General features: G+C 36.9%; 1 protein-coding gene across 21 annotated transcripts in view; it reads left to right on the forward strand.

Annotated features, from left to right (window-relative positions):
• MYT1L (myelin transcription factor 1 like) overlaps nucleotides 1–12,072 on the forward strand; it is a 716,654-nt gene that overhangs the window by 397,468 nt on the left and 307,114 nt on the right. For all 21 annotated transcript variants that reach the window (XM_073625450.1, XM_073625442.1, XM_073625431.1 and 18 more), the window contains one exon: nucleotides 1,871–1,943. Coding sequence is in view for 2 of the 21 variants with exons in the window: in XM_073625446.1 (XP_073481547.1) it covers nucleotides 1,936–1,943 (8 nt within the window). In the remaining 19 variants the exon portion in view is untranslated. The remainder of the gene's footprint in view (nucleotides 1–1,870; nucleotides 1,944–12,072) is intronic.

Genomic DNA, 12,072 nt, shown 5'->3' on the forward strand with positions numbered 1-12,072 from the left:
AAAGGGTGGGCCAACTCAATATTGAACCCTACAGACTAAGACTGGGATGTCATTAAAATACACGTGGGTGAAGGCAGGCATCCCAAAACTTTTGGCAATATAATATATATATACATATATATATATATATATATATATATATATATATATATATATATATATATATATATATATGTATATATATATATATATATATATATATATAAAAAAAAAATATATATATATATATATATATATATATATATATATATATATATATATATTTAATATATATATACAGTATCTCACAACAGTGAGTACACCCCTACATTTTTGTAAATTTTTTATTATACCTTTTTATGTGAAAACACTGAAGAAATGACACTTTGCTACAATGTAAAGTAGTGAATGTACAGCTTGTATAACAGTATAAATTTGCTGTCCCCTCAAAATATTCAACACACAGCCATTATTGTCTAAACTGCTGCCAACAAAAGTGAGTACACCCCTAAGTGAAAATGTCCAAATTTGGCCCAAAGTGTCAATATTTTGTGTGGCCACCATTCTTTTCCAGCACTGCCTTAACCCTCTTGGGCATGGAGTTCACCAGAGCTTCACAGGTTTCCACTGGAGTCCTCTTCCACTCCTCCATGACGACATCACGGAGCTGGTGGATGTTAGAGACCTTTCGCTCTTCCACCTTCCGTTTGACGATGTCCCATAGACGCTCAATAGGGTTTAGGTTTGAAGACATGCTTGGCCAGTCAATCACCTTTACCCTCAGCTTCTTTAGCAAGGCAGTGGTCATCTTGGTGGTGTGTTTGGGGTTGTTATCATGTTGGAATACTGCCCTGCGGCCCAGTCTCCGAAGAGAGGGTATCATGCTCTGCTTCAGTATGTCACAGTACATGTTGGAATTCATGGTTCCCTCAATGAACTGTAGTTCCCCAATTCCGGCAGCACTCATGCAGTCCCAGACCATGACACTCCCACCACCATGCTTGACTGTAGGCAAAACACACTTTTCTTTGTATTCCTCACCTGGTTGCTGTCACACACGCTTGAGTAAGGGAAATCCAAAATCTTGAGCTGTCTGTTGAACAGGAACAGAACGAAAATCTGCCAATAGGGACATTGTTCATGTGATAACTGCTTCAGAGAGCATTTTCCTCACTTTGTAAGGATTTCCTTCCCCTTCCTGTTGCATCTATAGGACAGGATATAAAGGGAAAACTCCCCAATGTGAGACAGATGGCTAAAAAAACAAAAAAAAAACAACTGAAATGGGTATTCCTTTTTCAGATAACTGCTCTATCCAAAATGAAAAAAAAGTTTTGGCAATAGGTTTCTTTAATGCTTTGCCCCTGTCTACCATCTGTAATCCTGTGTTGTCACCGTGTCACATTAACTTCTAATGGAAACTACTAGGGGTCATTTGATTCTGAGAAATGCTATGCAGCCAGTGCTGGAGTGCATGCATGTGGGTAAGAAGTGTGCAAAACAAGCTGCAGATGATCAGTGGCATTTAAATGCAAGGAATGATGAAAATATTTAATGACAGTTGTTTGTCAAGCACACAAAATGTTACATCTAATTTAATGATAACCACATAGATTAGTATATTTTTTACATCTGCGTGGAATACATCTGTAACATATAGACACATGTTCACCAGCACAGACTCAAGGCCACACAGACAAAGAGCATAATGGCTACTAGAAAAAAAACTAGCAGACAAGGCCAGTCAGGTTCAGAAGATGAATTCCAAGAAGAAAATTAGAGATGCTTAGCAGGCACATTGTATCTCTTGGGTCAGTCAGAATATGTTTGACTGGATTGTACTTTTAAGAACTAGGGGTAACCATATGCTTCTCTTGTCTATTCTTTTCAGACGTTCCCTGTGGGCTCCCTTTCTTCTTTCCTCTCCGTCCTCCAGACAAGCTAACAACACTTCCAATGCTCAGGTATTTAGAAAAAAAGTGATGTTTGTAGGCACAGTAGGATTGCAATGTGTATGCTTATTTATGCTTGCAGTACAGGAAATTGTCTATTATTTGTTTGCATGTACAAATGCCAGTTGACTACAGAATGGGTCAGAAAAGACAAGAGTGTAACCCTGCGCTTACCCAACGAGAAAGCAGCTCACACAACAAATAAGGATTTTGTCAAGATTTCAAATGCATATACAAGTGTAGCGCTGTGGGTTTAAAAAACTTATAAAGATATAAGAATAAAGAAAAATGTCTATGTCAAACAGCAGAAATTACAAAATGTAGTAGCTTGACAAATAAACAAATAAAGTCTCTGATGTTCTTCAGATGTTTTAAAAGCTGAAAAGGACTGATGTTAGTCCAAAGGTATGTATAGTTCCTTATTCACCACGTGGATAACACATGCAAACGTGTGATGGACCCTCCACATAAGGACGAAATGAAGGCTTACCAGAAGGATTGAACTCATAGGAACGTACGTTCAATGAGTCAATCAAGCTTGTAACCCCAATGGGTAATCAAAAGGGGGAACCTCACGACTGGATGGTAGCAAAGCTTCAGGACATGTCCACACTTCTGACGGAACTTAAAGTGAATGGCAAACCTTCCCACGAGTCATCTCAGATGGATAGTCCATATAAGAATAAAGAAGGGGGGCCACATAGCATAATACCGTTTGGAAAAACAGATTTATTAAAATAAGTAAACAACTTACATTTCGGTAGTAAAAAAAGCGCTTCAAATAAAAATTATGGCAGGCAGTGGAGTCTCCCGACGCGTTTCGTCTTAAAAGACTTCTTCTGGGGTGCTCACTCACTGCTGCCATACCCCTTAATATAGATATCTAAGCCCCCTTAATGAGGATACAGCTCGTGTCTAGATTTCTAAGGCACTTCCGGGTTTAGCCAAGATGGCGGACCCGCGTGCGTTCCACGCCTCAGTTGGGTGTGTGTATATGCGTTCCAGCATTATACTGAGATGTTGTTATAAGGTGTAATAAAATTATGAGTGTAGGGACAAAGTAAGAATAAAGACCACTTCCTGGTGAGGATATTCCCAATATAAAACAGTTGTTACCACTCTCCATATCATAGTGGAGAGTGTGGTCCGAGATAGGGAAGAACGAGATGCCGGATGCGCGTCACCCGTGCAGACGGGATGAGCACGCGTCACTTCCCTTCACATGGACCGCTATAGGTAAACAGCGGTTCAAGCCTCGTTTTGGTGTGTATCCACCTATCAGTGGAGCGTGCATCACCACGTCGAACGGGGCGAGAGCACGTGACTCCCCATCACATGGGCGGCTGAAAGTAAACATTAAGTCAAGCCTCATTCTGGTAACGGTCAACCTAGTGACGTCAGTAAAGAACTCTGTATTGACAACAGTGGGAAAGCACAATGTGCAATAACATAAAAATCTGCGTAACAAAAGATATGATCTTTAAATGAATAAATGAGTATGTTATAAATATGGGAATAGTGTATCAATGACTATTAGTGTGTTCAGTGAATAGTGATATCGTGATAGGGAAAACTAAATGAGACATAACGTGATAAAAAGAAAAAAAAAAAAAAAAAAAAAAAAAGAAAGAAAAGATAGAAAAAATATAGAAAAAATATTTAAAAATAAAAAATAAAAAATAAAAATAAACTAAAACTAAAAAATAAAAATAAAAATAAAAATGAAAATAAAAATAAAAATAAAATAAAAGAAAACTTATAAAGTTGAAAATAAAAATGAAGATAAAAATAAATGAAATAAAAATATTAATAGTAAAAATAAAATGGAAATAAAAATAAATATAAAATTAAAAATAAAAATTTAATAAAGAAAAAATGTTAGAAAAATAAAAATAAATAAAATTAAAATTGAAAACGAATATAAAAATGAATATAAGGTGAATATATAAATAAATGTGCGTTTAAGAAGTGGTAGAGAAATTTTTATTTCTATATACCACCTCAGAGTATTATGATGTGGACCAAAAAAACTGAATATAAAGTGTGAAGGATCTTGATAGTGACAATATCCATATCAGTGAAGTATTTGTATATGTGTACATAAATTTGGCCTCCATAGACCCGAGATATATTCTCAAAAGAGTTCTCCACAATTAAACACCAGTATACAAAACTTATGCTTGCTCTAAAGTAAAACTAAGAATCATTGATAAATGCATTAATGTCAATTTCCATATTCATACCCCTTGGGGAGAGGGACTGTAGCTCATGTATCCAGAAAGTCTCTAGGCGGGAGACACCCCTGGTCTTAGCACCCCCTCTCCAAGGTGGAGTGTATTGGTCGATAACTAGAAATTGTGAACCTAGTGGGTTACCGTTATGGAATTCCTTGAAATGTCTGGGTACGCTGTGTTTGGACTTCCTCCCTTTAATTAGGGCAATATGTTCACCCACCCTTCTGGTAAAAGTTCTCGTTGTGTGGCCAATATATTGTTGGCCACATGGACATGTAATCAAATATACTACATATCTGGAGTTACATGTGCAGAAAGGCTTGATAGTATACCTTTTCCCTGTGACTGTCGACATAAAATATGTAGTCTTGCGTCCCGTTAATGCATTATGTTGGCATACAACACATTTCTTACATGGAAAAAATCCAGTCAGGTTGTGGAAAAATGAAGGACGTGCTGGAGGGTTCGTAACATTGGGTGCTACTAGGCCACGTAGGGATGGTGCTCCTTTAAAAATTAGTTTGGCTTGTTCCGGTAACATCTTAGCTAAAATATTGTCTTGCTTCAACACCCCCCAGTGCTTTTTCACAATACTTTTAATTTGTTTGTGTTGCACTGAATATGAAGTTAGCATTGCCCACTTGAATGTGGAATCTGGTTCTCTGTCAGGTTTCACTTCAAACAGGGAATTTCTGTCAATATTAGTAACTCTCTGAAGGTCTAATTCTAAAGTGGTGTTGTCATACACTTTGTCAAGAAAACGTTGTTTTAAAATATTTGCTTGTTCTATAAATACATCTAAGTTTGTACAGTTCCTACGAAGACGTAGAAACTGACTCCGAGGAACTGCGTTAAGCCAAGATCTGTGGTGGCAGCTATCTCTGGGGATAAAACTGTTTCGATCTGTTGGCTTAAAATAGGTGTTGAATTCGAATTGATTGTTAACGATCTTGATTTCTAGGTCTAGGAAGTGGATCTCATCTTCACTAGCTTCATAAGATAAGGAGATGCCTCTATCATTATTATTAAGATGTTCGAAGAATTGTTTCAATGATTCTGGAGTACCACTCCATAGGAGGAGGATGTCGTCTATGTATCTGGCCCACAGGACTAATGAAGTAGTACTATAGGCATAGACGACATCCTCCTCCCACTTGGCCATGAAGAGGTTCGCAAGACTCGGAGCGAATTTCGCTCCCATGGCCACTCCACGTTGTTGCAGATAGTACCTTTGATCGAACCAAAAATAGTTATGTTTGGTCGCGAATTCAAGCAGCTCTATCAAATAATCGCACTGAAAGGGAGCCAGGGATTCTTCCCGGTACAGGAAGTGTCTGACGGCCTCTATGCCCCTCTCGTGTGGTATACACGTGTATAACGAGGCCACATCCACTGTGGCCATGATAAAACCTTTCTGTAGCTGAATCTCTTCCAAACGTTTAATCGTAGAGCTGGTATCTTTCAAAAAAGAAGGTGTCTTTGAAACAATAGGTTGCAAATAAAAATCAATGTATTTGCCTATTCTAGAAGTAATAGAATTAATACCACTCACGATGGGTCTCCCTGGGGGGCACGTCGGATTTTTGTGGATTTTTGGCAAATAGTAGATGGTGGGGATTCTTGGTGCAGAAGGTATCAGGAAGGCTTTCTCTTTTTTATTTAGAATTCTAGAATCATAACCCTTAGTTATAAGGGTCTGTAGTTGTTTCTTGTATATACTAGTAGGATTATTGGAGAGTTCTACATAAGTATCTGGTTCTCTCAATATCCGATACATCTCCTCATCATATTGGCTTTTATCCAACACCACTATTCCTCCTCCTTTATCCACAAACAAATTAAAAGTATTGTGAAAAAGCACTGGGGGGTGTTGAAGCAAGACAATATTTTAGCTAAGATGTTACCGGAACAAGCCAAACTAATTTTTAAAGGAGCACCATCCCTGCGTGGCCTAGTAGCACCCAATGTTACGAACCCTCCAGCACGTCCTTCATTTTTCCACAACCTGACTGGATTTTTTCCATGTAAGAAATGTGTTGTATACCAACATAATGCATTAACGGGACGCAAGACTACATATTTTATGTCGACAGTCACAGGGAAAAGGTATACTATCAAGCCTTTCTGCACATGTAACTCCAGATATGTAGTATATTTGATTACATGTCCATGTGGCCAACAATATGTTGGCCGCACAACGAGAACTTTTACCAGAAGGGTGGGTGAACATATTGCCCTAATTAAAGGGAGGAAGTCCAAACACAGCGTACCCAGACATTTCAAGGAATTCCATAACGGTAACCCACTAGGTTCACAATTTCTAGTTATCGACCAATACACTCCACCTTGGAGAGGGGGTGCTAAGACCAGGGGTGTCTCCCGCCTAGAGACTTTCTGGATACATGAGCTACAGTCCCTCTCCCCAAGGGGTATGAATATGGAAATTGACATTAATGCATTTATCAATGATTCTTAGTTTTACTTTAGAGCAAGCATAAGTTTTGTATACTGGTGTTTAATTGTGGAGAACTCTTTTGAGAATATATCTCGGGTCTATGGAGGCCAAATTTATGTACACATATACAAAGACTTCACTGATATGGATATTGTCACTATCAAGATCCTTCACACTTTATATTCAGTTTTTTTGGTCCACATCATAATACTCTGAGGTGGTATATAGAAATAAAAATTTCTCTACCACTTCTTAAACGCACATTTATTTATATATTCACCTTATATTCATTTTTATATTCGTTTTCAATTTTAATTTTATTTATTTTTATTTTTCTAACATTTTTTCTTTATTAAATTTTTATTTTTAATTTTATATTTATTTTTATTTCCATTTTATTTTTACTATTAATATTTTTATTTCATTTATTTTTATCTTCATTTTTATTTTCAACTTTATAAGTTTTCTTTTCTTTTATTTTTATTTTTATTTTTATTTTCATTTTTATTTTTATTTTTATTTTTATTTTTTATTTTTAGTTTATTTTTATTTTTTATTTTTTATTTTTAAATATTTTTTCTATATTTTTTCTATCTTTTCTTTCTTTTTTTTTTTTTTTTTTCTTTTTCCCTTTTTTTTTTTCATTTTATTTTTTATCATTCTATCACGTTATGTCTCATTTAGTTTTCCCTATCACGATATCACTATTCACTGAACACACTAATAGTCATTGATACACTATTCCCATATTTATAACATACTCATTTATTCATTTAAAGATCATATCTTTTGTTACACAGATTTTTATGTTATTGCACATTGTGCTTTCCCACTGTTGTCAATACAGAGTTCTAGGTCAGAGTTAGGTTGACCGTTACCAGAATGAGGCTTGACTTAATGTTTACTTTCAGCCGCCCATGTGATGGGGAGTCACGTGCTATCGCCCCGTTCAACGTGGTGATGCACGCTCCACTGATAGGTGGATACACACCAAAACGAGGCTTGAACCGCTGTTTACCTATAGCGGTCCATGTGAAGGGAAGTGACGCGTGCTCATCCCGTCTGAACGGGTGACACGCATCCGGCATCTCGTTCTTCCCTATCTCGGACCACACTCTCCACTATGATATGGAGAGTGGTAACAACTGTTTTATATTGGGAATATCCTCACCAGGAAGTGGTCTTTATTCTTACTTTGTCCCTACACTCATAATTTTATTACACCTTATAACAACATCTCAGTATAATGCTGGAACGCATATACACACACCCAACTGAGGCGTGGAACGCACGCGGGTCCGCCATCTTGGCTAAACCCGGAAGTGCCTTAGAAATCTAGACACGAGCTGTATCTTCATTAAGGGGGCTTAGATATCTATATTAAGGGGTATGGCAGCAGTGAGTGAGCACCCCAGAAGAAGTCTTTTAAGACGAAACGCGTCGGGAGACTACACTGCCTGCCATAATTTTTATTTGAAGCGCTTTTTTTACTACCGAAATGTAAGTTGTTTACTTATTTTAATAAATCTGTTTTTCCAAACGGTATTATGCTATGTGGCCCCCCTTCTTTATTCTTATATGGACTATCCATCTGAGATGACTCGTGGGAAGGTTTGCCATTCACTTTAAGTTCCGTCAGAAGTGTGGACATGTCCTGAAGCTTTGCTACCATCCAGTCGTGAGGTTCCCCCTTTTGATTACCCATTGGGGTTACAAGCTTGATTGACTCATTGAACGTACGTTCCTATGAGTTCAATCCTTCTGGTAAGCCTTCATTTCGTCCTTATGTGGAGGGTCCATCACACGTTTGCATGTGTTATCCACGTGGTGAATAAGGAACTATACATACCTTTGGACTAACATCAGTCCTTTTCAGCTTTTAAAACATCTGAAGAACATCAGAGACTTTATTTGTTTATTTGTCAAGCTACTACATTTTGTAATTTCTGCTGTTTGACATAGACGTTTTTCTTTATTCTTATATCTTTATAAGTTTTTTAAACCCACAGCGCTACACTTGTATATGGATACAGAATGGGTCAGTAAAGGGATGGTTGAGTGTATAACTCAGAAAAAAAATGTTTTATCTAGATTTTTTTTCCCATTATATCACTGGAAAAAAAACAGAATCTAAGTTGCCTCTGTGGTGTAAAGCAACAGTTATCTACTTGACCAACTAATGTCCAACCAGAAATTTGTATTTCTACAGATAATGATTGTGGTTCATTGTTGGCCACCATACCAGATATCACCAGAAGATGCTCTAGGTGATTTTTATTAATTACAGCTTTGAGTAAATCCTCTGTATTGAATGGATTGTCGCATTTTAATAAATTTAAAAGAATCTCCAATTTTACTTACAGTCTGCTTTAACCAATTTCATAAATGCACCTAATGTTATTAGGTAGTCATAGTCAGTAAAAGTAAATCGTATACTGTAGGTGGTAGAAAATGTGTATTTCCCCCAACCATCCCATTAGATTCTGCTAGTGGAAACATGAAAGAGTGACTCTGATCTGTGGCTGTGGACATGAAATGGTAAATTGTTGAAATTTTCTTGGTTTTTGTGACACATGTTGAGGACGTGTTTCCTGCTTGTGTAGTTCCAGAATTGCTTGGACTTTGCCCTACTTGCGAGTATGCCATATATTCTTCTAGTTCATACCATCAGAGGGAATATGGAACAGCAGACATCATGGTTAAAAATATGTCTTTCCTTATTACTCAAAATAAAACAAACTTTTTTTTTTCCTTGGCCAGTTGGCTGGCTGACTACTATGTGGGAAATAGGAGGTCCTCCATTCAGACATATTTTTATTTATGGGGAACAAGGTTTTAAAGTCATCTGCTCTCCGATATTATAGATCTTGCAGGACATAACAGTGCCATGATGTAGTATCATAACAGGCTTATATAATAAGGCAGTGCAGGTGTCCAACATTAAGTAACTCATAGCAGCCAGTTCACTATAGTCGCGCAAGTTAAATAGATCAACTGATATTGGCTGCTTTGGGTCACTGCACTCAATGCATCCTCAAATTTCTTTACTTCTTACTGAATATTTAAAGGTGAATTCTATCTAAACAGATGTTTCAGTTTTGCAAAAGTGCTGGTGGATATCATTAGTGTAGATAATTACATTTGCCCTTTCCTCATCCATAGGGCTGATTTAATACAGCAATAGAGAATGTTTGATTAGCTTAGTGAAAAAAGTGAAACTATGATTCCTTTGAAAACCAAATCATGCATCATGGGAATTTAAAAAAGAAAATAAAAACAGGATTTTACCTTGCACATGATCAGGTGCCTATAGTGAATGCAAGTACATTTTATTTGTTGAACATTGCACAGTGAACATTACCCTTTCAAATTGAATATCCTCTTCCCTTACTGGTGTATGGATGCACCAAGGTCTACTGTTTAGCCTGTCTCTTCTTCTTCTCCTTGAATATCCCTTAATATTCCTTGCTCTCCTTAAATTATTCCTTTAATATTTTTATGTGACCATTAGTAAACTCTAGATACTTTGGCTGGCAGTTCAAAGAACAATGCTAAAATGCCAAATGCAGTAGCATATGACTAGGGTATAAAAGATGATTTTTCACTACAATTTCTTGATTAACATTCCACTTTTACCTTACTTAAGTGACACGTATGACACAACACTGAAGTTTAAGGGCCATAACAGCCCTTTATTCACAAAGCTGTGTAAATAACATACAGCATACATAACATACAAAACCAGTCATTAAATGGAAACGGAGCCCCAAAGTTCATGTAGGCATCTAAACTTACTAAAAACTAAAAAAAAAAAAAAAATTACTTGGAGACATCACCACTAATAGCAGATACAACCCAAACAGACTAATGGGAGCCGTACCCAAGACAGATCACTACCAATGTACATTTTTACCTATAATATAGTGCATACCAGGATCTTGTACCCTGACCGCTGACAGCTGCTATGACAAATCACAAAAACTGAACTGTCCCAAGAAATGACAAACAACCAAACTTAAAGAAGGGAGGGAGTGAAGTTGTCCCTACGCAGTCTCTCTTCCAAGTGAAGACCTCTCAATATCCTCCTATTGATCATCCCTTGCAACTCCACCTGCTCCTGTCAACCCTACAAATCCAGTAAGAACCCTGATCCGATTTACTTAACCTACCTAAAAACTCCTCCCAAGCCAACCCCCTTTTAACAAGGTATGTTGGTCTTAGATGTAAGATTCCCCTTTCCTTACTCTGGACCTAACTTCACAGCCAATCAATCATCAGTTTACTTTAAGCAATCGCAAAACAACTTTCAGTTAAGTTTAATGGAAGCAGCCATTCCTCCTATTAATGCAGCATATACTAGCTTTGGCTCAGTGCCCCAGAACTAAGATTCACAGCCTAATCAAAGAAGAATTTTGCTTCATGAAAGAATTGTTTTAATAGAAACCTATCAAGAATAAAACAGTGAATGCCATTAGTGAGCTTTGCCTCTGTAAATGTTAGTTTTCTGATATAATACTGACTGGTCTTGCTACTTTAAGCCATTATCCTGAAACAGGTATACAGATAAAAACTTCTGACTTTCCTCTGACTTTATTGACTTGCTCCATGTTCATAATTCTGAAGCCATTGAGTATAACAACCAAGAAACTAACATTTGTAGAATGAGGTCAAAAATGGCAGCCCCATGTTTCTATCACAAGTCAATTCAGCAAAAGAAGAATTATATGGTTTGATATCAGCTGCTGAACTTTGCTCCTGGCCATATTGAATACACATGATAGCCACATCAAGTGATTAAGTTCATATCCGGGGCTTAGGGACCTAGTTAAATGGCCAGCAATGTGTTTTTTTACTTAAAGACAAAGAAAACCCAAATGTATACTTTCATATGAAAAGGAAAAAAAAACATGAACGGCTTCATATCTATCAAAGCACACCTGTAGTGTACAAAAAGCTGAAGCTTCAGATCAGATAGACTCATCTCCTTTAAATAATTTAAACTGTCAAAGTCATAGGGTAAGCTTTACACTTTTACTCTGAAGATGGTACAAGTAACTCACACTGTAAGATGAATGGCAAACAAAATAAAACAAATCCAAAAGCTCAGTAAGACATGACAACTCAGTTACTGTTATATATAAATTGAAACATCCTTAATAGGTTCAGAGTAGACCTCACATCACTGAAATTATATCTTGCCGACATTGTCTTCTTATGATTTTATACAAAAAGATTATGTAAACGAGACTAATTTATGAACTCCCTGCAAAGAGCACACCATGGTAGCCCTAGTAGCCCATTAGAAACCAGCTTTGTTCTCCTTGCTCAAACCTGATATAAAGTAACTTTTATATCACTGCTATGAGTAATTGCATTAGTATGTGTGTGGATAAGTGTAACAAAATAGTAATTGCAAGGGAATGTGATTTCTGTTGGGGAGAATAGATGGATT

This window comes from Aquarana catesbeiana, linkage group LG04, assembly GCF_042186555.1.
Source record: "Aquarana catesbeiana isolate 2022-GZ linkage group LG04, ASM4218655v1, whole genome shotgun sequence".
In the NCBI taxonomy this organism is placed as follows: domain Eukaryota; kingdom Metazoa; phylum Chordata; class Amphibia; order Anura; family Ranidae; genus Aquarana; species Aquarana catesbeiana.